The 26,828-nt window shown below is 51.8% G+C and overlaps 2 protein-coding genes across 4 annotated transcripts in view; one reads left to right on the forward strand and one right to left on the reverse strand.

Moving 5' to 3' along the window:
- SAE1 (SUMO1 activating enzyme subunit 1) overlaps positions 1-8,219 on the reverse strand; it is a 29,660-nt gene extending 21,441 nt beyond the window's left edge. The window contains exons 1-2 of one of the 3 annotated variants that reach the window (XM_083754063.1): positions 7,787-8,219; positions 2,394-2,553 (exon numbers count right to left, since the gene is read on the reverse strand). Coding sequence is in view for 1 of the 3 variants with exons in the window: in XM_083754061.1 (XP_083610187.1) it covers positions 994-1,061; positions 1,119-1,172 (122 nt within the window). In the remaining 2 variants the exon portion in view is untranslated. Of the gene's footprint in view, positions 1-993; positions 1,081-1,118; positions 1,184-2,393; positions 2,554-7,786 lie in introns of those variants that run through there. The other 2 variants (XM_083754061.1, XM_083754064.1) reach the window with 2 other exon arrangements.
- On the forward strand, positions 1,662-26,786 carry ZC3H4 (zinc finger CCCH-type containing 4; the record flags this gene model as incomplete). Its single annotated transcript, XM_083753612.1, has 14 exons — positions 1,662-1,855; positions 11,205-11,421; positions 12,349-12,462; positions 13,081-13,297; positions 13,894-14,036; positions 14,639-14,735; positions 14,930-15,069; positions 16,153-16,266; positions 18,764-18,875; positions 19,163-19,272; positions 19,483-19,841; positions 20,137-20,411; positions 21,458-21,709; positions 22,504-26,786. The coding sequence occupies 14 exons, from the start codon at positions 1,662-1,664 to the stop codon at positions 24,024-24,026; spliced, it is 3,867 nt and encodes a 1,288-aa protein (XP_083609738.1). The 3' UTR covers positions 24,027-26,786.
- Positions 26,787-26,828: the final 42 nt, after the last annotated feature.

Raw genomic sequence — 26,828 nt, forward strand, 5'->3', positions numbered from 1 at the left:
GTTTACGACTTCTGTTATGTCCGTAATGATGTAAATCTTGTCATGTTGTAAGCCTCCTTGAGCACAGTTTCAACTATGGAAAGGCGGCATACAAACAAAATGATGATGATGATATGACAGGGCGGCAGCAGCCCCTCCACCCCTTTCGCATAAATCGGTGGCTTCCACCCGCTTTGCCCCGATGGCGCAGCTGCACTGGCTTCTCTGCCCTGAATCCTAGGAATGCACCTGGAGCCTTGTTTGAAGCCGCCATTGGGGAGAAGGAAAAAATGCTCCCAAGGGGAGGGAGATTTCACCACGGGACTGGGCAGGGCCGGATTGAGGTTTGAGGTGGCCCTCAGCTCCTGAAGGCAATGGGGCCCTTGATATGTCCAGCTGTCCTTTGCCAACAACAAATGGTCAGTGGTTTTTCTGTTGAATATATGCTAGATGGTCATTGATGGACCTCATGGGTATCTCAAGTCATTTGCACATCACAAAAGGTGTATTTTATCAAAGTAATTCTTGAACTGAAATACAATTAAGAAGTAGTATATTAATGGTGAAATGCAATTAAGAAGAAGTATAGTAATAGTGAAATAATTATTCCGCTCTAATTTAAAATGTTTGAGGGTCCATGACTTACATCGTAGGTGCCTAAACACAGAACACTGTTGCTGTATATCGGTTTTATTTTATGTTATGTTAATGCTGTATTGTGTTTTTCATGTTCGGCTAGAGTGGCTGGGGAATAAATAATAAATTATCATCATCACCATCATCTTATATTTTGGAAATGTGCATCCAGTTTTTCCCCCTTTATTTTGGGGGGCCCCCAAGAGCGTGGGCCCTAAGCTGGAGCTTGTTGAGCTGGGACGGGGCCTTCTCCGAGAGGGTCTCGTGCTCCCCGGGAGGAGGCCTCTCCCCGTTCGGGGCCCTGGGCGGCCGAAGGGCCCCCAGCACCCTCGGGGCTCCCGGGCAAAGCGGCGCAGGCAGGCGGGCGGGCGGCCTTACCGTTTCTGCGCCTCGAGGCCCCAGAGGCGGATCTGGCGGTCGTACTGGGCCGCCTCCTCCTCGCTGATGAGGGCGGCGGCGGCGGCGCTGTCTGCGCGCGGAGCGGGGCCCCCTGCGCCCGGGGCGGCGGCGGCGGCGCTGGCTCGGCCGGCCTCGTCCTTCTCCTCCTTCTCCACCATGGCTGAGACTCGCCGCCGCCGCCGCAGGCCCCGCCCTCGCCCTCGCCCCGCCCCCCGCCTTCCGGCCGCGCTCGGGCGTTTCCGCCAGTTGTCGGGCTCGGCCGCCGCCTCCGCCCTGGCGGTGCGTGGGGCGTGTCGGGCGGCGCCCGGCGGCGGCGGCGGCTGCTGCGTGTGCGCGAGGGCGGCGCTGGGCGAGTGTCGGGCGGGCGAGGCGGCGCCGGGCGCCATTTTGTGTGGTGCAGCCTCGGCAGCAGCTCGCCAGCCCGGCAGCAGCCCTCCCTCCGTGCGCCCGGCCGGCCGGCGCCCCGCCAGCGGAGCGCGGCGCCTCAGGCCCGCCGAGTACAGTGACTGTGCCCCGTCCCGGTGCGCCGCCTCCTCCTCCTCCTCCCCCCCCGCTCCTCCTCGGCGGCCGCCCGGCTGGCTCCCTCGCCCGCTGGCGCCGCCCCGCCAGCCCCGGCCGCCCGCCCGCCCGAGCCCCGGCCGCCCCCCATGGCCGTGGAGAGCCCCAGCGTGCCCCCGCCCAGCAGCCCGCACGCCAGGCCCCCTTCCCCCTCGCCGGCCGCCGCCGCCGCCGCCGCCGCCTCCCTCCTCCACAGCCACCACCACGGCAGCAGCCTGGGCCTCGGCGGCGCCAGCGCCCGGCCGCTCCAACAACACCACCACGGGCCCGGCCCGGACGAAAGGTCCAGTACCCGCCTCTCTCTCTCTCTCTCTCTCTCTTTCTCTCTTTCGCTTCTAGGGGGGCGGGAGGGGCACGAGCGGGGGGAGGGGAGTGGGCAGCCAGGCGGGGGAGGGCAGCGCAGGTGGCCCCCCCCCCCACATCCCGGCATGGCGGGGAGGCCAGGAGGAAGAGCAGGAGCAGCAGGCCCAGGGCGGGGAGCGGGCCCGGCCTTTGTGTGCGCCCCCTCCCGGGCCAAGCCGGGCATTTGGACGCCCCGCCACGAGGGACGGGGGGGGGGACGACAGTGTGACAGGCAGAGGGGGATCCTCCTCCATCCATCCTTCCCTCCCTCCCCCACTCCCTCGAGGGCAGGTGGGCAGCGCAGGGTCGCCGTGGGTCTACCTTGGCGCGCGCGCACGTGTGTATGCTCGCACACGGGGCGCGTGCCTCCTTCCCCCCTCCCTCCTTCTCTTCCTCCCTCCCTGTGGAGTTCTCTCTTTCATGTGATGCAGGGGTTGGGTTGGTAAGTAATCTCTTTTATTGAATAATTCAATTTGTACCTTGTTCCTTTCTTTCCCCGCCACAAACAAAAGGCCAGAAGTCAGTAAGCATTTCGTTTAAGGAAACGAGCAGAACGGTGTCCCTTTCTGTTGGGCTGGTTGGTGCCCCTTCCGTATGTGACGTTAACTTAGGAAAGTACTCACAAAAGCACACACCATCCTGGAAAGAAAAAGGAGATGTTTCGGATTACTGTATTTTTTAAAAAATAGCTCAAGCCCTGCTGTAAGCTTTGCAGGGTGAGTGGCTGCCCCCTCGCCCGCCTCCCCCCCCAGCCAAGGGCTATGGAGCTCCAGCTGGGATGCCACCCAGGCACTGTGTCTGCAGACTCCCTCTTCATCCGGCTATCTGGAAAGTGGACACACGCTGCACTTAGTGCAGGTTTGCAAAGTTGTTTCCAAAAAGGATAAGCAGTTCCAAAGTGTAACAAATCACAGTGTCCCCAAAGTCATCAAACACTTCCACCCTCTCCCTCATTTGGTAAGCAATAACCATGTACAGTGTAAGCACCTTATTAGCAACCCTTTTCTTCCTGTTTCCATCGTCCTTTTGTTAACTACATGTTCTGTGCAAAGTTCATGTTTGTACCTCACACAAGACAAGTGAATCCAAATGACAGTAACTCTGTGTTGTGTACATTAGACTCCTTATCCCATAACCCAGCGCTTTCCAAATCCCGCCGCTCCTGTTCTTCATGTAAAACAAGGCCATACACTTGGTCCCATAGCGAGTGCAGTGTTTTGTCCTGTTTATTCTGATGAAACGGGAAACGGTCTACGAGGGCCACACACTCGCTTATGCAAAATAGCATTGGCTCCTGCTTTCCTGCACTACCAAAAAATATTTTTGTACGCATGTGCTAGAAAACATCTACAAAACAAGGAAGCTACTAAGTTGTCCACTAAAGAACAGTATGAAATTTCTGCTTGGGGTGACAATAATTATAATAGTAGCAATTTATTACTTGTACCCTGACCATCTGAGTTGCCCCAGACACTGGGCAGCAAATGATAGTTTAAAGGCAAATTTCATAGTGAAGTGTTCAGTTTATAGATTTTTTACAAAATCACCTTAGCATGCAATGCTAAGCTCCCTGATTCTGATTGGCGGGTAGGCTGGTAGATAGGCTGCCTCTTCCCCAACCTTCATTGGAGGAGAGGAGGTAGAAGATCTACCTGAAGGAGCGTCTCCATCTCCATCATCCAGCCCAGACACTGGGGTCCAGCTCCAAGTTCCCTTCAAGGTGTGAAGCTACAGTGAGCCAGGCAGAGGGTCTTGTTGGTAGTGGCGCCCTCCCTGTGGAATGCCCTCCCATCACGTCAAGCAGATAAACAATTATAGGACTTTCTGAAGGCAGCCCTGTTCAGGAAAGTTTTTAATGGAATCATCTTTTATTGTGTTTTTAATATTTTGTTTTAATATTTTGCCCAGAGTGGCTGGGGCAACCCAGTCAGATGGGCAGAATAATAATAGTAATAATAATAATAATTAATAGTAGTAGTTACTGCCAGCAAAGGCCTGAAAAGGAGGGTGTTTGGGGAAAGGGGTGTTGGCAGCTTTGGATGCAAAGCGCTGAGGACCCTGAACCATTAGGCCTCAACTGCCTGTACCTGGCACTGCAAAATGGTCTCTCCCACCCCTTTCTGCCCTGACCACCTCAAGCAGGCAGGGCCTGGGATATGTCCCTAGACCCACCCCTCTCTGGTCGGATTCATCTGCTGCTAGTGCTGCAGTCACACACCCCTTTTCGTGCCCCGGCTCTTGTTGCGTGGTGAGACATTGGTGGCAGAGATACCACTGCTCTTGGTCTGGTTGAAATTTCCTAGTCAAACTAACAGGAGAAAAGGGTTCCTTTCTCCATCACTGGTCCAGCTCTGGTGGTCAAAATACGTTAGGTGGTTTATCCGCAGGTTGGTAGCTCTGGCAGGGACCTTAAAGCACGAATTCGGACAGTAACTGTTACAAAAGCCCACCTTTCTGCCAATTAAAAGCTTGAGCCATTTTATTTCTACTTGTGACTGATCTAGCTTGCAAGCTCTGAGGTGGGCTGAGCTTAGGCCTGCTGACCGTGTCCTGGGCAGCCTGAATGCATGTTCAGGGAGTTTGCGGTGGCTGAATGAGGCAGCCAAGGCTTGGCCGGATGTGTTACCAAGAGTTGTGCTACCAGGTCAACAGACCTGCTTCAACTTTGAACATAGATTATTATCTCCCTGCTGTGACTTTATATTCCTCAATTCGTAAGAATTTACGGGGCACTTCTGAGTTAAGTGCATTATTTCAGCACTGCCAACAATAAGCCATTGTTGAGGCAGGTCTGGCAGTGCTTTGTAAGATCTGCTAGATTTTATTTTTATTGACAAAATTAGGCTGGGAGGGAGAAAGACAGAATAAGGATGTGCACACTTGGAAAGTACGAAGTCCTGGGCGCTGATCCTCTTGCCGTTTTGCTTGATGTTAAGTGGGAAGGGATTAAAATACAAACTCTGTATCAGCATTTTATGCTGGTTACAGTCAACACATTTTAAGGGAAGTGTTCTTGTGCCGTTAGTAGTTGGATGGAAAGGGAGAACTTTTGCAGATAAGAGTTTCTTCTCCTGCCACTGAGGACACCTGCTGAATTTCTGCTTCTCTCCCATTGTTGGCAACGTAGGAGGCTGCCCCCTGTTGAAACTCATGGGCATTCTTGGGTGAATGACGTCAGCTTAGAATGCCGTGAGTCAACAGTGTGACCAGCAAGGAAGATGGGGGAGGAAACGTGGCTAATTTCCATTACAGAGCTAGATTGCATATTACTTCTTTGTGAAATGACCTTTTAAATTAAATATTTGGCAGGTGCATATAGCGCTTCATGCAACCAAGAGTGATTCGCAGAGTAGTTAGTGGTGGTGGCTTTTTACTGTCTTCTGATTTTTGTTTTGCCCAGGGAACCTTGAAAGCAGTTTTGGTAGTAGGAGCAAAAGGTGGCCAATTCCTTCGGAAGAAGGTGTCCTACATTCTTCCATGGGATCTTTTAATAGCCAGCTCTGCGGGTTCCACTCTCCTCTGAGATATGCCCTTGCGCTTTGTTTGGCTCATCAGTCCATAGCACCTGGTTCTGCTGCAGGCTCTTGTTTTGAAAGGTGCAGAAATGATATTGGGCTGAAAGCTGTGCTTTTGGGCAGGTTGAGGTCATTGAAATAATTCCAAAATGTTTAAGTCTCATCTCTCCCCACCCCCTAGCTGGAGGGTGGGTTTTTCAGAGAGGTCCACGTTCGCTGCCTGCCTGAATTAAAGACGTAGTTTCTCTTGATCTCCTTTGAAAATACAGTTATCTCTAGCTTTAAGGAACTTTTAAGAGTCATGCCCTAGATTATGAGTGTGTACTTAGGGGTAGGTCCCACTCCTGCCAAATCCCATAGGGCCGACTCCCACCCCAAGTTACAGATAGGTAGCCGTGTTGGTCTGCCATAGTCAAAACAAAAAAAATTCCTTCCAGTAGCACCTTAAAGACCAACTAAGTCAGTTCTTGGTATGAGCTTTCGTGTGCATGCACACTTCTTCAGACCAAGAACTGACTTAGTTGGTCTTTAAGGTGCTACTGGAAGGAATTTTTTTTGTTCCCACCCCAAGGCGTGTGCATTGTCGCACCGATGAAAGGTCCCATTTCGTTTTGGGAGAACTAAGCTCCAAGTGTTTGCCTTATTCCACATTTCTTAGTGAGCTCCTTCATAGCATTTTCCCGGCATTCTGAGTTTGGGTGAAGAAAGGTCATTGTTTCAATCCCCAACTGCATCTCCAAGCAGGGCTGGGAGCAGCCCCGGTCTGAAACCCCAGAGAGCTGTTGCTAGTCAGTGTGGGCAATACACACAGAGAGACAGACCACTGGTTTCACTTGGTAGAAGGGAGATGCTCAGAAGATTCATTAAGGTTTTGTATAATAATGCCAGAGAATGGTGTTTTGCCTGCTGCAGAAAGTGCATTTGTACTCTAGTGGGCAGGGACTCGCGTTCCACCTGCTGACTAGAGTTCCCCGTGGCTGGTTAGATTTCCTTAAAATGTCATTGGCCAAAGTTTTTTGTTGTTGTGGAGTTCCTCACTCCAGGAAACATCCTGGCTTTTCTGAATTCATAGTTCACAGCACCCCAGCTCCTCCCCAGTTTTGCTTTCACAGGAATCATTCACTGTAACCTTCTTCTGCTCCAGTGTGTGAAATCTCAGGCCTTTGCTGTGGACCTGCAGCCGGCACAGATTTTAGGCTTCCATAATTGCAGCTAAGTTCTACTCAACAATAAATCCTTCCAAATTAATGAACCCAAGTTACACCCATTATCGTTATGGCTGATGTTGGGTCCAACTGTGTTCCCTTGAAGTAGACTCATTAAAATTAAAAAACTTGTTAGTTTGCTGGTTTCAGTGGGCCTACTCTGAGCATGAGTAAAGTTGAGTACAACCCTGGGTTTCAGCAGTCTCCTAGGGAATCCGCAGCAGTGCTAGAAATTATCCATGCGCTTTTTGCGACAGGCACGGGTCCAACTGTGACCATGTGGAGATCTCTGGCTGCCAGGTGGGCGACTGACATCTCCATCTGGCTGGCCCCTCCACCTTTCTTAAGGAGCAGGTCAGGAGCAGAGCTTATTTGCTGCGTTTATATCCCACCTCTTTCTCCAAAGAGGACATGGTGGAGTAGGTGGAGGCTGCGGCTGCCCATAGGTCACCCAGTGGGGATTTGAACCCTGATCTCCCAGGTCTTATACCACACTGGCTTCCTACAGTCCTCATGTTATGGGACAGCTATATAAATAAATATAGGGCAAGCAAAATGTCATTTAGAAAAGGATCTGAAATATTTTTCTTGAAGCTTGAATACGTATGTTTTTTCTGGATTGTTCTATTTGATTTTAATATGTTGTAAACTGCTTTGCTATTTTTTCTTTAGATTATAAAGTGGTATAGAAATGAAATGAAATAATAACAAACTCAATTGGAGGGGTGTGCCTAGACATACCATTGTGGCAACCATAACCTAGATTCAAGGTGCCATTGGCAATCAGTCAGGGGAACGATATCAACCCTATTTCATTTTAACATTGTGTTTGTTCAATCCAAAGTTTAGAGACTAAGGTGGTTTTTGCGTGGCTTTCACATTTCCCACCATCAGGGGGCAGCAGAGACACTGGCCTTGATTTTTGACCAGAAAAGGTCTTACTATATCTATTAAGTTTCAGACACAAAATAAGGAGGCAGAAACCATTCTCATATAGACAACTAACATGTTTCAGTTGCAGTAATTAAATAAGAGCTTGATATTTCTGTAAACGGTCCAGTAAAGCAAAACCACATACCACTTGCTCTGAGGCCCTTCTGACCTGCAGTGTTTCTGTTCCTTAATCAACTTAGAATATTCTCCTAAAATTACCTTTCTGCCTCATTGCCTTGACAGTGTGGCTTCTCTCTTTACGTCTGTGTGCTGGATCCCTGTCATGTTTCATTCAAGGTTACATGTCAGGCTCAGTGGCTTCCCTTTTGTTTCCGTCCGGTCTTTTCTTCACGCTCTTCGCCTGCTGCCCTCCTTCAGCACCTGTTCCCACTCCCACCTTTCTGTTCTGTGCCAGGCATCTCCCTGTATATATGCCTGGAGGAGCCCCCCATGCCCCCCGTGGGCCTGTTGAACCCAGCTCCTTCTCTTGGCCTCTGAGAGGTGACCTTTGTCGTGCTGATCTCAGCCATTACGCAGCCCTTCTCCTGCACGGTGCCTTTGCCATGCCTGGGTTTTGTACTGTTGGCCCCAAACACCTGCGGAAGCATGAGCACCCTCCCCACATGGACCTTCCAGGAGAAGCTTCTGTGCTGTTCTGATCCAGGCCTTGGAAGGGTCTGTTGTCCCTCCTGCCTCAGGCTCTGGCCACGTGATCTGTGAGGTCACACAGGGCGACTGTGATGTAATACTTTGCATGAAGCTCAGCATTCTGCTGCAGAGGTAGCAAAGGGACTGGCTCCTGAGGAAAGTCCCCAAGAGCTGTGGTGGGCCAGTCACAAGGCTAGCGTTTCCCCCAGTGTCAACTTGATTCTCTGAAAGCCCTATAGCCACATGGCAACCACGCTGCTTTGCCCTATAGCCACAGTGAACACGTATGGCAAGCTCTACTATGAAGTTGACAGAGCCCTGTAGCTTTTAGTATTAATTGTTTTACTCAGAGTTGCTGGTTCATAGCTTTTCACACAGCACCAAGCCACCAAGTTTTAGATCATTTTGACTGCCAGAATAAGGCTACAATCCTAACCACACTTACTAGGGAGTAAGCCCCATTAAACACAGTAGGACTTACTTCTGGGTAAATATGCATGGGATTGCACATGTATAAAGCTGTGTATTTATGCCCAGGTGGAAGAGGTTTAGGTGAAGGGATCAGTGCTGCCATTGGAAAGTGGATGGCAGAGATGAAGTCCAGCTGCCCTAAAAAGGCTGTGGCCCCCCCCCCCCACAACTTTAGGCTGCCTAAACCCCCTCCCTCCCTCCCAAGCACTCATTCGGAGGGATGTGAGGGGTTGGATGCCGTTTTCCTTCTAAGTTATTTTGAGAGTTGGAACAGTCATAACTAGTAAATTGCAGTGCCAGATTTGGCTCTCTTTAGGTCTTGGAAGCCTCTGTTGCACATGCTTCCAGTTGTGGAAGAGCGGCAAATAATTCTGAAGGTTGCTGCCAGCTTTAGACTGTTCCCTGCCTGAGATGCAAACGCTCAGCCTGGAGGTGGTGGCGCTGCCCTGGCTTTGCCCTGGCTGGCCACACACCACAGTCAGCACCGCACCACTGTGTCCTGCTTACAGAGAGGAGGAGGCACCTGAGTGAGGACAGCCGAGGGGCTGAGTTGTGTGCAGGGCCGTGTCAGCTGGCTGGCAGGCTCTGGGGAGAAAGTCAACAGTTTATGTAGCAGCGGCAGCAGCCCGGCTTCCACCATGTGTGCTGCAGAGGCAATTTGACTAGCAGCAGACTTTTAGTGTGAGGTGGAGGAAGAGAGGGCTTCACTGAGGTGAGGCATGAATATACCTGACGAGCAGGCAACCCTCATCCCCCTCTCTTCTCCCATCGCCCCCTGAGATCAGGAGAACAATCCTGTTTGCTGTACTCAGGTAGCACCAGTAGCTCCCTGCAAGTAATGCTGGCTCACGCCAGAAAGGATGTGAGCTTGTCTCCCCCGGCAGCTCTTCCTTTCGTGAAACACATCGCTTCCTTGAGTGCCTGCTGTTTCTTAATCCTGGAAGTCAGATAAGCCACATCCTTTACCTATTGCCTTCAGTTTACAAGCACAGAACATGGACTAGCATAAGATAGGCAAACTGAGGTGGTTCTTTATTTGAAATACAAATGTAGTGAGTATTCTAGTTTTAAGTGCATGTGAAGTTTGTGAGTCCAACATTCCAGCAGAAAAGTGGGCATGGTTGCGATTTCCACATCTGATGGTCTACACTGATATGGGCTTCTTTTCTTAAATGAAGATTATGTCCATTAAAAATGCCATATGGGAAGCCGACCCCATTGCCAGCTTTGTATCTTGGTCTATAATTTACTGTATGTCCTTGGGTCTCACTGTTGTGCTTGGCTTGCGGATACTGACGGAAGCAGCCAAACCGTTCATGGCCTGGAGAGTGCCAGCCTAGAAGTTTTGCTTTCGTAGTGACTGGCTGGCCTGGTGCCTGCAGGGCTTCTGCCATAGTGATGGGCTACTGGTGGTGGTGCTTGGAGTGGTGGTCTTCAGAGCACCCGCTGACCTTTCCCCACTGCTGGTGTCTCCACAAACCGCAGTAGGCAGCCAAGACAAAATAAAAGCCTGTGTGTCATTCCAAGTAGGAGACGAGCCCCTTTAAATGGCTGTTGAAGGGCCCAAGCAGATGTTCAGGAGATGTTGGTTTCGCTTTAGAAATAAGATTCCCACTCAGGAATTTGGTCGCATGTAAGGAAAGCTTACAAGCTGTTGTGGCAGAGGGATGGTGAGCACGACGTATCAGCTGAATCCTCGGTTCTCAGCTCACACTGGGTCTCGCCGGAAGGCCGCCTTGGGTCAGCCCATTATCATCACCCTCCTAGCTGTATTATGGAGGTGATAAAAATGGCAAACCTTTTTTAGTAAACATTTAATTTATGAAATGAAAGCATGTCATGCATGAACTCTTTTGAGCAGTTTTGGGGACTTGCTTTAGAAATACGTGCGTTATTTATCCTTTCAGCCTTGCAGAAGAGTGCAGGGTTCCTCAGCAGTTGGTTCTCTGGCTTTGGAATGGGGATGGAAGTTGTAGTGACTTTTGTCTTTGGACGGGAAGAAGTGGCACTTCAGCTCTGGGCTTTCTCAGCTCTTCTTGCGTTGCCACTTTGCTGTATTCTTGGGCTGGGGAGGAGTAAATGGGTTACCTTGCAGTGGCAGTGTAAAAAGGCAACACTTCATTTTTGTGTAGATACCAAGCAGTTGGAATAGCAATGTCTCTTGCTTTTATTTAACTCTGAGGTTTCCAGTCGCAAATGTGTTTGCTTGGTCATATAAGTAGCCAGCCACTTGATGGTTGCTTTTGCCGGTGTGTGCATGCATGTGTGTGTTTCTATCCTCTCCCGGAATATAGTCTTAGGGCTGGAGCTGCATTCATTTTTGCACATACTCTGCAGAATAAGGACCTGTCCTGGGAGGAAGCAGGACTGGTTTGTTCTTTTCCAATGCACTGATCAGGCCTGTGACCTTTGACAGGCAAGCGACAGGCTATTTAGCACAGTTTCCTGCTTTGAAACTCCCCTCTGTCACTTGCCTTGCTCCTTCCATCCAAATGATTCTGGTTGTGTGTCTTTACAGGGAGGATGGGGAGCTGGAAGAAGGGGAGCTGGAAGATGATGGGGGCGAGGAGCCGCATGATGCTTCAGAGTCCCGAGAGAAGAGTCGGAAGGACAAAAACGAGAAGCATCATAGTGACTCGGATGAAGAGAAGACTCACCGGAGGAAAAGGAAGCGTCGGAAAGAGCGCGAGAAAGAGAAGCGGAGGTCCAAAAAGAAAAGGAAATCCAAGCACAAGGTGGGTGAGGCCAGGCAAGCTTCAAGAATATCAGTTTTAGACCCCTCCTCCACCTTTCCTCTGATGTTTGCCCTGGTCTGGGGTCAGAGAGCTGGGGGCGTAAAGGGGATGCCAAGCACAGACTGTCACCTGCATTTCTTAACAAGGATCTTGGTGGGCCAATGGCATGCTGGTCTTCAAAAGCGTGAGGGGGCCACACAACTGCATGAATGAGATGAGAAGTGATGAACTAGAGTCAAAGGTGGCAGAAATGTTTGGAGGCTAGAAGAGATCACTCTTGATTAAAAGCAACTGCTTCTAAGGCGAACAGATGATACGAGGAACCAAAAACAGTTAGACTTGCACGTAGAAATACCAAAGTATCTGAAAAATCATGTAACCTAGAGTGCATGTGCTGGAAGCCCAATTTCAAGTTGCATTAGATGCCTTTGGAAACTGCCTGCTTGCTCCAGTATCTTCCTTCTATCTATCTATCTATCTATCTATCTATCTATCTATCTATCTATCATCTATCATCTATCTATTTTCAACTGCTACCCATTAGCCAGAGCTTTCAAATCTCTAAAAACCAAGGAGGGTCATTGGCCTATCAGGTTTATAATCTAAAAAGACACAACACAAAAGATAAAGGGGTTGGGAGGGAGGAGGAAACAAGCAATCTAATGGCCAGCTGGCATGGAAAAGTTAATGGAGAGGAGGCACAAAAGTTGCTTGTCTCTCTGTTATGCTGATGGGGTGTCCCTGCTGCCCTTGCCTTCTGTTGGCTGTTACAGCCTGACTGCTGCTTCATAAATAGTTGGAATTCCCACCTGTGTAGAGAAGTCTGTGCTGAAAACATTAAAGCTCCTTTTACGCAGTAGCCAGAGCTGGGTGAAAAAAAAGTACAATCTGGGGAGCAGCCGCTAACAGCCTTGCCCTCCTTTGCAGCGCCATGCCTCTTCAAGTGACGATTTCTCAGACTACAGTGAAGACTCAGACTTCAGCCCCGGCGAGAAGGGGCATCGGAAGTACAGGGAGTACAGCCCTCTCTACTCCTCCTCCGTAAGTGCATTTGGAAGTTCACCGGGAATCAGGCTGGGGTCTCAGTCCCACCCTGCGGCTAGGCAAAGGCCCCACGCAACAGGGGCCAGCGGGATTTGTGGCAGTGGAGGCCTCTGTGCCAGAGGGGAAAGCAGGCAGCTGGGTGTCTGCTCTCGGAAAGGGTGGTTTGGAGGAGAGCCTCCCCCAATGTGGTGCCCTCCGTACTTTTGGGACTACAGTTCAGCCTCAGCCAGCATGGCCAGTGATCAGGGATGGCCCTCTGGAGAGGCTGGTTTAGAAGATGCATAAGGAGCCCATTTGTACCTCAAGACCCTCTACACCTGAGGACCCGGTTATGCGAGAGACCGCCTTATTCCTGCGGCCCCAGGATCTCAGCAGCCCTCCTCCACAGGAACTCAGGCCAGGGTTTTTGGTGTGGCTGCCCCTGCGGTGTGGAGCAGCATTTCTTTCAAGAGACAGGTGGCTTTCCCAGTTGACTCAGTGTGTTTTTGTCGGGCATGCCTCTCGCGCCCTGTTTCCAGTACATTTGCTGTTTTCATTGTACGTCTCCTTGAGATGATGGGTGATGGTGATCAGATTGTTATGCCTGGTAATAACTCTGTGTGCGTTCACTTCCAGTCTCATCAGCAGTATTCGTCATCTCACAGCGCCCCCAAAAAGGGATATTCCAAAATGGAAAGCAAGAACTACCCCATGTACGAGGAATATGAGAACGAGGGCTATTGTGACTATGAGGGAGAGGATGACGAGGACATGGGCAAAGAAGACTATGATGACTTCGCAAAGGAGCTGAACCAATACCGGAGAGCCAAGGAGGGGTCACACAGGGGGAGAGGTACACACCCGCCTGTGCTTAGCCCTCATTCCAGATGCTGGGAAAGTGACGCCCATCGTCAGCATTCAAAGGGATTAAACTTGCCTTTTTAAAAGGCACTTCAGGCTCAGTGCAGATTTTTGTTCTGGGTTCAAACTCAGAAAACAGGGTTGCGTTCCTGCCTGCTTTTTGTCACCAGGGAGGAGTTGAACTGTCTCTGCCTGTTGGGCTCCCTTGAGGCCAGCTGCATGTTTTGAGTCAGATTGACTTTGGTACCAAAGGTGCGTTAGCTCCTTGGTTATGCAGCATCCTCCCCTGGGACTGAGGTCCCTTGCCACAACATGGCTGCTTTCCTTTCCTTTGAGATCTTAGTCATAGAAAGGCAAGACAACATATTTCCCCCCACCCCCACCCCTGGTGTGTTGTGTCCTCTGGTCCACAGAATCGGGGAGGCAGGGCTGTGCGCCATTGCATGGGGATTTTGCTGTTCCTGATAGACAGATGCAGAACGCTCTGCTGTTCCTGCTTATAGGGAGCCTTGGCGGGAAGCTGGAAGCAGCGTCTCTTTATTCCCCAGAGTCTGATCCGTTTTTGTTTTGTTTGTCTTGTGTCCACAGGGGGTCGTGGCCGAGGCCGAGGCTACCGTGGTCGTGGAAGAGGCGGGATGCGTGGGCGAGGCATGGGCAGAGGCAACCGTGGCAGGGGAAGAGGAGAGCATCCGGAGGAGGAGGAGGAGGAAATGTATGAAGAGGAAATGGAGGTGAGCTGGCACGGTTGGCACTTGCAGCCAGCCCAGCTTCTGCATCTTGTGTGGCATCTAATCAAAACATACACAACTGTATACAACGGAAGTATAATACATACTGAATGTCCCAACGCAATTGGTATCATGACCCAAAATAATATCCACTTGAGGCCTATGTGTACAGTGGCAGAGGACTTGAAAAAAACATATATGCAATCTTGCAAATTGCTTTTCAATATAACCGAGAGTTCAATAGTTTGACTATGTAGTGAATCTTCTAGATAAGATGAAGGACTCCGGCCGAGGAGATGCCTGGGCATTGTCTTCCTTTCGCATGTCATCTTCTAGTTGGTTCAGACACATTGCTAAATAATACATGTCATGCTGTTATTACAATGTACATTGTGACTATACATTGCATGGACATTATTTTGTCGAATTGCATAGTATCAATTCCATCGGGACATTCAGTTCGTGTTATACTTTCATTATATACACAGCTGTGTTTGTTTTGGTTAGATTCTATTTTCTGTATTCCTTCATTATTGGATACTCCTTGTGTGGCATTTCATGAGCTAAACCCCACTTTGCTGATTTCTTCTCTTTCTGAATGCCAGTACTGCGAAGGAGAAGAGCCTGCAGGGGGAGATGAGTATGACGACTATTCCAAAGAGCTGAACCAGTATCGCAGGAGCAAGGAAGGAAGGGGAAGAGGTAGGTAGGCCGGGGGTCTTGCGGTTGGTCAAGACTGCAGTTACCCCTCTGGCTGGCAGGCTGGAGCCCTCACAGGCCTCTCTTTCCCTTTTGTTTGCGCAGGCACTGTGTGATCCAGTTGCCTGTGTGGACTTGAAGTGATGGTGTGTCATCTGTTGCCATTTAAGAAAATGTTTTTGCTTGACTTGTTCCAGGCTTAGGTCGTGGCCGAGGCCGTGGCTCCCGAGGGCGAGGAGGCAAGGGGATGGGCCGAGGAAGAGGCCGGGGGAGAGGAGGCATGGGCAAAGGAGGGGGGATGAATGAAGAGGACGACTACTACGATGACGACATGGGGGTGAGCGACTTCCCCGACCCACGTTCCTTAAGCCTTCCCCTACAGTTTGTTGTGTTTGGATCAGGGCCCTTCTGCTTCCATGGGGCCAAAGCCTGATTGGTCGAGATGCAGTTACAATCAAAATTACTCAACCACCATTGCAAATCAAGTTTACAGTGGAACCTCGGTTTTCGAACATAATCTGTTCTGGAAGACAGTTTGACTTCTGAAACATTCGAAGACCAAGGATCAATGAGCGGTTGGCAGAATCCATTGAAAAAACAGAGAAATGCGCTTTGGAAGCCGTATGACTTCCAAGGCATGTTCCAAAACGGAAGCAATTACTTCCGGGTTTTCTGCGTTCTGGTTCCAAATTGTTCAGCTTCCGAGACGTTCGAAAACCGAGGTTCCACTGTATTATCAAAATTTGCAGACTTTCAGCTGTTTGCAATGAGCAAATCAAACAAAAGCAATTGAAATAGCTCAGTGCAGCAGGTGCTCCATGGTTCCCCAAATTCAGCTGAAATTGCAACTTATACTGGCTTCTCCAGTCTCACTATTATTCAGCCCCCTGTATAGAACCCCTCACAGCAACACAAATACAACAGGTGTTGTCTCAAGCACACCTGGTACAACTGATCAAGGGCTCCACTAGGTGTGCTTGAACACATGGAATACCTGAGCTGACTAGGGGGTTGCAGAGTGTCAAATTTGGCTGCATGGTAGGAATATGGCTAAGTTAGGAGAATGGTCCAAGAAGGTAAGAGAAGAGAACATTGCCCTTCACAAACAAGGAGCAGGATACAAAAAGATAGCAAAGGCACTGCATGTTCCTAGAGACACTGTTGGCAGCATAGTTTGCAAGTTCAGAGTTAAAGGAACAGTGGTTACACAACCTGGATGGGGCAGAAAAAAGAAGCTATTTGCAGCAGCAGCCAGACTTCTGAGAAGGCAGGCTGGGAAAAACCCAACAAAATTGTTGCAGCAAGACTGGGTGGCAGCAGGCAATATTTACAGATTGTTTTGTTCTAAAATTATGTAAGCTACTTTTGGAGGCTTTGCATGAATAACATTGGTAAATAAAGTGTCTTGTGATTGCCATAGGATGGAGGCGGAGGCGGGAATTATCGGCGGAACGACCACGATAAATCTCACCAGCAATCAGATAAGAAAGGAAAAGTCATCTGCAAATATTTTGTGGAGGGAAGATGCACCTGGGTAAGTGTTCAGGACCAGCTTTCCTTCCTGGCTGCCTGATGATGTGGTGACCGCGCACTGGGTCTGCAGGCATATGTGCCATCGGAGTCTGTTGCAGCAAAAACAGCAAGGCGTCTGTCTGGTGGCGCCTTAAAGGCTCATGGACTTGTTATGGCATAAGCTTTCTTGTACTAGAGTCCACTTGCATCAGAGGCGTGTACAGTACAGCGGTACCTTGGTTCTAAAACTTAATCCGTTCCGGAAGTCCGGTCAAAACCAAGGCGTGCTTTCCCATAGAAAGTAATGCTAAATGGATTAATCTGTTCCAGACTTTTAAAAACAACCCCTAAAACAATTTAACATGAGTTTCACTATCTAACGAGACCATAGATCCATAAAATCAAAGTAATAAACGATGTACTGAACGGGGTTCTACACAGTCACAAAACAAAACAAAAAACCCCACAAAAACGCATTATAAATAGCAAAAACAGACAGACCTCAGTGTAGCACTCAAAACGGAAGTGTGGCACTCAAATCAGAAGCATAACACTCAAAACAGAGCACATTCAGCTTCCGAAAAAAGTTCGCAAGCCAGAACACTTTCTTCCAGGTTTGCAGTGTTTGGGTTCCAAGTTGTTTGAGTACCAAGGCGTTTGAGAACCAAGGCGCCACTGTACTTACGAGGCTGGTGGGTTGCTAACAATTTCCGGAGGCTTCCATAGTAGGCTGGAGAGCATGTATCCAGTGTAGGAAGAGCCACTGCTTGGGAAGATAAGGGGGGACAAGCCCAGAGGGCTGCTGGCTCCGCTGTGCACCTTGCTTGTGGCCTGCATTGCAGGGCCTGCTTTTGCATCTGCTGGAGAGCCGTCCCCTTGCTTATAGGAGGCCAAGTCAGGAGTAGTGAGCAGTCAGCAGTTTCTGTGCCTCCGTAGGGGTCCGTGAGCAAGATGGCTAGATGTTCTCTTGGCCCTCATGCCTTAGCTCCCTTCCCCTGTTGGTGGGGCCCATAACGGCCACATTTAGGTGGTTCACCTGCCGGTGGTAGAATCGTGGAGACACAGAAGCTTCCATCTCATTTAGGGATCTCTGTCTCCAGCTCCTGTGGCCTCATTTTTGCTCTGATCCTGTCAGGAAAGGGGGACATGAGTATTTGACTAGAAGGAGCAGCAGATAATAATAATCATCATCATCATCATCATCATCATCATCATCATCTTATTTATACCCTGCCCTCCCCAGCCAAGACTGGGCTCAGGGTGGCTAACACCAGGTATAAAAAATTGATTAAAATACAACTTAAAAACAAGATTAAAATACATTAAAATGCAGCCTCATTTCAGTAGAAACTCAAATCAAAAACTTTTTGGGGATGAAAACGTCAAGTCTTCACCAAGGCCAACTATCCAGACTGGTCCTACGTGGGCCAAAAAAAAGCCAGGGAAGTCCCCAAATAGGAGTTCCATCACAGAAGGAAAGAGGGGGAGGGAATTAAGTTGATTCCAAGCCGAAGGCCAGGCAGAACAACTCTGTCTTACAGGCCCTGCGGAAAGAGATCAGATCCTGCAGGTGAGGTGAAGTGCCTGCTGTGCTCCCCTTGGCCTTTGCCAGTGCTTCATCTGGGGGCTCGTGGCTGATGGAGGGCTCTTTCTATGTAATGCATACTTGGCCTGTGTGGAGGACGCAGTGGCTACCTCTTGAAGGAGGGATAATTGTTTCACCACTATTCTGTTTTGTGTGTTTATTAATGTGCTGCCCTTCACAAGATCTCAGTGTGGCTCTACATGTAGAAATGCAATAAAACAGCAGAAAAACAAGCAACCAGAGAGTTAAATTATGCGCCATTCCCCATCGCCAGAGTCAGACCTGGGTGTGGCCCCATTGCACGTGACTGAAGGTCTACAAGGCATATGGCTGGTTGCATAGGGAGGGCAGCAGTGGGCATCTGTTGCTCTCTAGAATTTGCTGGACTCTGGTTCCCATCAGCCCCATCCAGCACAGCCGGTGGCCAGGGATGGTGGGAGTTTTAGTCCAACAGTACCTGGAGGGCCGTGGGTCCCTGAACTCTGCTGTAGGGGAAGAGATCACCTTGGGCTCTCCATTGACTTGGAGCGTATTAGATTTCACCTCTTTTGCAGGCATAATGTTACACCGCTAGATGCCAGCTAAGTCCCGCTTCTGTCTTGCTGTACCACCAGCTCTGCCCATTTTGGCCTCCTGTGCCAGCAGTTTGCTGCTGATGTCACAACAGTACCTGCCCTTCCAGGGTCCGTCACAAAGACCTTGAGTGCTGAGCCTGTCCTTGTAACTTGGGAAGGAGTTCATGGTTGTACGTTACTCCTGTTGCTGTTCTTTCCAAAGGAGAAGTTCTTCTTTTCCCCTCCTTGTCTGATTGTGTGAAGAGGTGGCTCATCTCGCCTCTGGAGCTGATTGAGGGGGGGAGTGTTTCCAGGGATGAGCTGCTAAAGATCCTTTGTGCAAAAGTCAGCTCTTTACACCTTTGGCTTTTCCCTGGCAGGGCGAACACTGCAACTTCAGCCATGACATTGAGCTGCCAAAGAAGCGGGAACTGTGCAAGTTTTACATCACTGGCTACTGCGCCAGAGCTGAAAACTGTCCCTACATGCACGATATCCTTTCTGGTTGCTTCCAGGCTGGGGTTTCTTAGATTTGCCTCTGAGTCCTGCATTTTTAGAGGAAAGCTAATATCTAAGGGTAGGTGGGGAGGTTTAATCTGACTTTCCATACTGTGGACAATGGCTAAGCTTCAATCAACGTTTTTGAGCTGGGCCAGGGTTGCTCTAGGGAGATCAGCCCCGCTGGGTGGGCCTGCTGCAAGCCGAAGCCTGGCCTGGGGTGCATTAGTTCTCCTGTGCCTTTGCCCTTGGCATGATTTACTTTCTTTAATGCCTCGCACGGGACTTCCCTTGCAAGCTGTTCCACACGACTGGGAACTGCATCAATGGAGACGACTGCATGTTCTCCCACGAACCTCTCACAGACGAGACGCGGGAGCTTCTGGATAAGGTGAGTGGGCCGGGGGGCCGCTGAGATTTGCTTCCGGCCGTGGAAGCCCTTTGCCGAGGGCAGTGCCTTCTCCTTAGCAGTTGTGGGGGGCAGGGATGGTTCGGGAGCCACGCAGTCGGTGTGTGGGGATAACGGGAGACTCCTCCTGCCTTGCCACCCAAGGCGGCCCCTGCCGCCTTCGCCCACGGCCTTGTTTCGCTTGCCCCTTAGATGTTGGCGGACGATGCTGAGGCCGGAGCAGAAGACGAGAAGGAAGTGGAGGAGCTGAAGAAGCAAGGCATCAACCCCTTGCCCAAGCCGCCCCCCGGGGTAGGACTGCTGCCCACCCCCCCTCGGCCGCCGGGGCCGCCAGCTCCAACGTCGCCCAACGGCCGGCCCATGCCTGGGGGGCCACCTGCTCCGCCGCCCCCACCGCCTCCCCTCCCGCCCCCTGGGCCCCCGCAGATGCCGCCTCCGATGCACGAGCCCCTCTCGCCGCAGCAGCAGCAGGACCTGTACAAGAAGATCCCCTCCCTCTTTGAGATTGTGGTGAGGCCCACCGGCCAGCTGGCAGAGAAGCTGGGTGTGAGGTACGGGGGTCTGGTGAGGGGCAAGGAAGGGGGGTGCGCCTGGGGCCTCCCCCTCCCTCCTGGTGGCAGCCAGAGTGCTTCAGGTCCAGGCCTGGGGGTGGTGGGGGGCTGGCTCCTCTCTTCAGGCCACGCTCCTCCTCCTCCTCCTCCTCCATGTCCTGCTGCCTGGCAGGGAGCCACAGGCGGCAGGTTTGGCTTGAGCTGCCCCCTGCTGAAGTGAGCCGCCTCTGCAAAGGCTCCTTTTCCTCTTCCTCTTTGGCCATTTTGTTGACCCTGGCTGCGTTCTTTCCTCTAGGCACCCAGGCATGTCTCCGCCTATGTTCCCTGGGCATCCCGACATGCCCCCCGACATGCCCCCCGACATGCTTCCGGACATGTGCCCGGACATGTGTCCCGACATGCCCATGGGCCCCGGCATGAACCCTGGTCCTCCCATGGGCCCCGGGCCCCCCATGATGCCCTTTGGGCCCGAGGAGATGCCCCCTGGCCCACCGGCACCCGACTTCTATGACGGCTTCTACCCGCATCCAGAAGGCTTGGAGATGGACCCCAACCTGATGGGTGGCCCAGGTACTTGATCCTTCTTTTTAACTCATTTACATCCTGTCCTCCTTCCTTCCCTCCCTCCCTCCCTCTCTTCCAAAGGAGCCCAGTGGCAAAACAATACCATTGCAGGCATTTAAAAGAAAGCATGTGAAAATAAGTGTTTACTCATTTAAAAATAGCAGTTAATAATAAGTGCATGTCAGCGGTGTGGCTAAAGAGAAGCTGTGGGCAGCAGGCCTATTATTATTATTATTATTATTATTATTATTATTATTATTATTAAAAAATACCCCACCTTTTCCCCCTATGGAACGCAAGGCAGCTTAGGTTTGAAAACGAGACCCACTAGAGCTGGTGGCGCTGTGGTCTAAACCACTCAGCCTCTTGGGCTTCCTGGTAGGAAGGTCAGCGGTTCGAATCTCTGCAACGGGGTGAGCTCCCCTTGCTCTGTCCCAGCTCCTGCCAACCTAGCTGTTCGAAAGCAGGCCAGCGCAAGTAGATAAATAGGTACTGCTGCGGTGAGAAGGTAAACGGCGTTTCCGTGCGCTGCTCTGGCACTGATCACGGTCCTCCGTGTGTCAGTAGCGGCTTAGTCCTGCTGGCCACATGACCCGGAAAGCTGCCTGTGGACAAACGCCGGCTCCCTTGGCCTGAGAGCGAGATGAGTGCCGCACCCCATAGTCGCCTTGGAATGGACTTAGCCGTCCGGGGGTCCTTGACCTTTTTTTCCCTTACCCCACCTTTTCCCCTTATGGGACTCAAGGCAGCTTCCGTATGAAAACGAGACCCGTTGGACTACAACTCCCATCATCCCTGACCACTGGTCATGCTGGCTAGGCATGATGGGAGTTGTAGTCCAACAACATCTGGGGACCCACAGGTTGAGAAACACTGCGCCAATGGGCACTTGAGTCCAATGGGCCCTTTGGCCCCTGCAGCCTGGAGAGGCCCAGGGCCACAGTTTGCTGGGAGGCTGCCGCTCCTGGAGGCTCCTCCGTCCCTAGCATGGCTGTGCTTGCTCTCTCCGCCCTTGTTTCTCACGGCCTCCCTGCCTGCGCTTTCCCTGACAGAGGGCTACGGGAACTACGATGAGATGGACGAGCTGCCTGGGGAAAACATCTTCCCCGACCCTTCCCTGGAGCCAGACCCCTTCTGCGACGGAGGGATGCCCAGACTGCAGAAGCCTCCCACCAACGTCCCCGACTTCCTGCCGTCCACGCAGCGGGCTCTGTACCTGCGCATCCAGCACAAGCAGCAGGAGGAGGAAGAGAGGGCTCGGCGGCACGCGGAAGGCTACAAGCCGGATCGGGAGCACGAGGAAGGCAAGTGGCTCCGGCAGCCTCCGACTCCAGGCTTGCTTGGAGTGGCAACTCCAGTTCTTGGAGGGGGCCAAGCTGCTCTGGTCGTTCAGACTGGCTGTCTTGGGAACCCCCCCCCCCTCCATGGACCACTTTCACAGTTGGGCAAGGCTGCCTACCTGTCAGTCACCTCTGGTCATAGGACGTCAGGTGACTCAGCTTCAAACCTGCAGCTTGCAAAGGAAAAACCAGGCACTCACCTAAGTCGTCTCCCCCGCCTCCCCCCCCCCCCGCCTTCTGAGTCTCCCTTCTTTGCCAGTGGCAGAATTTGAGACTTTTTGAATTCAATGCTTTTTTCTGAAGGTTTATCTGCCCCGTCCCACCCTGTCACATGACCTCAGGTGATGAGCAGGGGACCATGGGTGGGGCCAGAGGTTGCCCATCCCTCTCTTAGAGCCCCTCCTCCTGGGGTTCTTGAGCAGCAGCTGGTGAGAAGGAAGTGGCCTCTTCATTTAGGCTGAGGACACAATCATCTGCCATTCATGACGGAGTCTGGCATAGTCCAGAGCCCTAACTGACCTCTAAAGCTTGGGTGGTGCATGTCCCAGAGACAGACAGAGAGGCAGGCCTTTTGCTTGGGGTGGCAGTTTGCATTTAATGTTGCCTGAAGCGCTTCGGCCAGGCGAGGTTTGCGTTTTGCAGTTTCAAGTATCTTGTCAGTTGTCCCTGATTTGGGGGTTACTATAGCCAGGAGTGATACTCCAGCTTTGCCTCGTGACTCATTCTGTTGCCCCTTCTCTCTGCTCCCCCGCCCCCAGGTGATACTGGCAATTGGTACTCCAGCGACGAGGACGATGGCAGCAGCAGCGTCAGCTCCATCCTGAAGACTCTGCGGCAGCAAAGTTCCAGCCGGGCCCATGAAGACGCTCCCAGTGGCGCTGGCCCCGCCTTGGGCAGGAGCGACCCTCGCCTCCAGAAAAGCCAGCCCCCAGGAAGCGGCCGGCCGGCCGACCCTCGCCTCCTGCGCGACCCCAGGCTTTCTCGAGGCGTGGAGCCTTCCGCTCCGCCCGGCGCGGGGGACGCAGGGCCCACAGATCCCAGGCTGGCGCGGCACATTCCCCCCTCTGCCCCTAAAGCAGACTCTCTGCATTCCAGCCCCTCCGTTGGGCAGAAGGGCCTTCCGGTTCCGGAAGAGGAGGAAGGGGGGGAGAGAGCCCTGAGGGACAAGCCGGTCACGATTCCCCTGGATGCTCTGCCCAATCACACCCTGAGGGACCCTCGGGGTCAGCTGCAGCAGTTCAGCCACATCAAGAAAGACATTGTCCTGGTCATGCCCGGTTTTGCCCGCATGGTCCTGTGGAGCCCCGAGGACCTCATCCCACTGCCTGTCCCCAAGCAGGAGTTTGTTCCCGTCCCGGCGGCTCTGCAGGCTCTGCCTGGTCTTGATCCGCGCCTCAACCGGCCTCAGAACTCCACCGGCCTCTCTGACCCCAGGCAGCGGGCAGCAGCCCCAGCAGAAGCCTCGGCCGGCTCTGGCTCCAGCCTTCCGGACTTTGAGCTGCTCTCCAGGATATTGAAGACCGTCAACGCAGCAGGCAGCCCAACCCCGAGCGACAAGCCAAGCGACCCCCGGATGCGAAAAGCCCCTGCTGACCCCAGGCTGCAAAAGGCTTCTGAGCCAGCGCCCTCGGCGCCCTCAAAGCCAACGGAGGCCACCAGCACGTCGGCAGCTGGCCCTGCGGCCTCCTCGGAGGCAACCCCCAGCATCGCTCCCTACGACCCCCGGCTGCTGACGGCGGGAGGGCTGAGCAGAGGCACCGGCCAGAGCAGCGTCCTGAGCGGGATCAGCCTCTATGACCCAAGGACTCCGGGCTCAGGCGGCAAGGCTGCGGAGCCAGCTGGGGAGGGCAGCCCGGCGGCCAAGAGCTTCGACGGCGGCGGCAGCAGCAACAGCAAAGGCAGCGCCAGAGGGAAGGAGCCCTTGTTTGTTCGCCGGTCGGCCCTGGACCAGCTGGAAGCGGAGAAGCCCAGCGCAGAACCGTCGACCGACAGGTACAACAGCTACAACCGGCCACGGCCCAAGGCCGCCGCCGCCACCACCACGGCCACCACTGCCGCCACCACCACCACGCCTGCTGCCACGGAGACTGCGGCACAGCCCGGCATCCACAACCTTCCGGTGCCCCCCGTCTATGGCATGGTGAAGCAGGCGGCCAAGTCCGGGGCAGGCAGCCCCTTTGCTGGAAACAGCCCTGCGCAGGAGGGGGACCCGCAGGATGCTGGCTCCTTAAAGGATGTTTTTAAAGGCTTTGACCCCACAGCCTCCCCGTTCTGTCAGTAGTATTAAAGACTTGCCCCTGCAGCCTTGTGCCCGAGAGAAGCAGCAGTGTTCGAAACTTGTTCTCTTCTTTTCCTTTTATTCCATTAATCTGCCCCCCTCCACCCCAGCCATATAACTTGTATATACGTCCTTTGGGTTTTGCTCAGTGCTGTAGCGTGTGATATCCAAGCTGCATTGTAAAGAAGTAATCAGAGTGTCTTAAGTAGTACTAGCCAGTATTGTCTGATGCCCTGGGCCTTTGTCTGAGGCTCACCTCAAATCATTCATTGTCTTCAAATCTTCTTTGGAAACCTGGGCCAGCAATCCCTCCAGCCCTTAGCCTTCCTTTGCACAGTGGGCTACGTCCAAACCCCTCCTGCTCCTCCTCCTCCTCTTCAGGTGTTCTCTGCGGGGGGGGGGGGAGAGGCTGGGGGGAGAGAGGTGGTTCCTTCCTGGTGCGCAAAGGGACGATGCCGTCAGCCTTGCTGATCTGTAGAATAGATGTATCTTCATTTCTTAGCTGTAACAAAATAAGTGTATCATAGCCTTTTTTTAAGAAGAAGAAGAAGAAAAATCTAGTGCGGTGAAAATTACCATGGAGAAATAACCATGTTGGATTATTTTTGTAATTGTGTTGGATTTTAAGTACTTGTTTGCCATTTCCTGGAGGTTGCTGGATCCAGATCCAGCTGAACTAGAACACGGCGCTACATCTGGGGTGTTGGGGCGGCCTCTCAAAAAAAGTGATGCTTTCTACCAAAACAGAATTTGTAGTATTGAAATTAAATTATTAATATCCCTTTGATTCCACTTGTCTGTCTTCTGCACTTGTCTTAATAAGCAGGCACTGCCAGGGCTCCCAAAGGGCCTGTAGATTATGCAGCTCCTAAGAGAGCAGGCAGTTTCACAGGCCGTCTTAGGGAGGTGGAAGGGGGCAACTCTAGAGCAGGCAGGCCAGGGCCCAGAGGCTCTGCTGGAGAGCAGGTTCACTTAAAATCCCGCCTGAATAACTGGAGATTCCACGTGGTTTTAGAAGTGGAAGCGTTCCTGAAGGTGGACAGTACTTTTGGAAGCATCAGAGGAGCAAGTGTCTGGCGTTGGTGCTTCAGAAGCAGCTGATGAGGACCAGGAGCAAGAACCAGAGATTGCAACGCCTGTTCTTGAGAGCTCATCGCAGTCAACTTCCCGCTGGCTGTTTTAAAGCCCAGCCAGAATCTCTTCGCAAAGGGAAGAGGAGTTTGGGGCCTGCACTTGCTTCGTAGCCCCCCTGCCCTGCAGAGTACTGCTGCGGCCTCTCCCCTGCCAGCAGCGTGAGGTTGGCATCTCATCGTCTTTGTGTTAAAGCACACAAAGCTGTTTGGCCTGATCCTGTAGAAATAAGCGCCTGCCGCCTCTTGGCAGCCTCCTTCAGGTGGGGCTGCTGCTCTTCGTCGTCTTCCTTCTCACTTGTCCATCTGCACTTGAAGGCAGGAGAGAGACTGGATGCTGGCCTGGAAAAAGTATTTCTCAACAGCAAGGGTATTTCGCGGCTATTTGCAGTGTTCTGAAAAAAAGCATGAGCTCTTGTTAGCTCGGCAGAGACGAGGTGCTTGTGCCCTTTCTGCACAAGGAAAAACGAGGAGGAAGAGGCAGCCGAGGCTTCCCCTCTGCTTTGACTGAGTCCTAGCCACCCAGCATGGCCAAAGGAAGCATCCTGCAACCATGCTCAGCGCACAGCATCCCCAAAGATTTGGAACAGGTTGGTCTCTCCCCCTGCGTGGAGGTCATAGTCTTTGAGTGGTGAAGGCGGTAAACACCCTGAGCGGAGTGTGTCTTAGCTGAAACTGACTAGCTGTAAGAAGGTCTTCTCTCCCTACCGTGCAGTATGTATGTATGAGAAGTGGTGGGGTGTCTTTCATTCGGAGAAAAAAGTATTTAGGGTTGGGAAAACAGCTTTAAGGCATTTGCATTGCTGGGAATGTTGTGGGTGGTGAACTTGGCAGTGTTTACTTTAAAAGGGGCCATCAGGACACCTTGAAAGGTTCCCCAGACCTGTGCCGCTGCAAGTCCTCCTGTTCCAGGCACATTCATTTAATGGAGATGTGGTTTGGCTCTTACCCAGGAGCATAAAAGCCACAGTGTATTGGAGGGACTGGTTTAAGAACAGGAGGGACATGTTCCATCTCACTCCAAACCTAAACCAGTTTTCCTTGGTGAAAGCCGAGATGGTTAAGCCAATTGTCCGTTCTACAAACTTAGCAACCGTTTCACCGTTCTGACTCTATGCACAAGCATTGAGGTCTAGCTGCTGTAGGTCCTGCGGGAGGGACAGTGAACTAGAACAGAATTCTCAGCAGCCTCCCCAAACTATCATTTCCAGGGCTCCTTGGTGCAGCTATAGCTCTCAAACTGGTGTAAAGTTTTTGAGTGTAACTTTAACCGGGGAGGTTCTTTGTGAAGTATTCTGTCTTGCGTGCTTACTTAGATAGAGATGCTCAGTGACATTTGTATAAAAAAAACTGATCTTTTGTAAAAACTGTAAAATCACTTCAATAGACACAAATGGCAAAAAAATTAATTGATGAAATTGGTCATCTACCAGAGCTTTATAAACATGCTATAAAATGTAAATACTGTTTGAAATGGGGTTTGTATATATTGTACCGGTATTTTTACAGTGAATCTTTGGTTGCATGGCTCTCTACTTTCTTTTGTATCACACATTTGTCTTCCAACAATGTCATCCAGACTCAAGTCTCCTATCATTGTACTGCTGACATTAAATGATGCAGTGATTTTAAAGGCTGCTGTTGTTTGGCTCTGGTGTGGAATCCCTTTGTAACA

This window comes from Podarcis gaigeae, assembly GCF_964106915.1.
Source record: "Podarcis gaigeae genome assembly, chromosome: 8".
NCBI lineage: Eukaryota > Metazoa > Chordata > Lepidosauria > Squamata > Lacertidae > Podarcis > Podarcis gaigeae.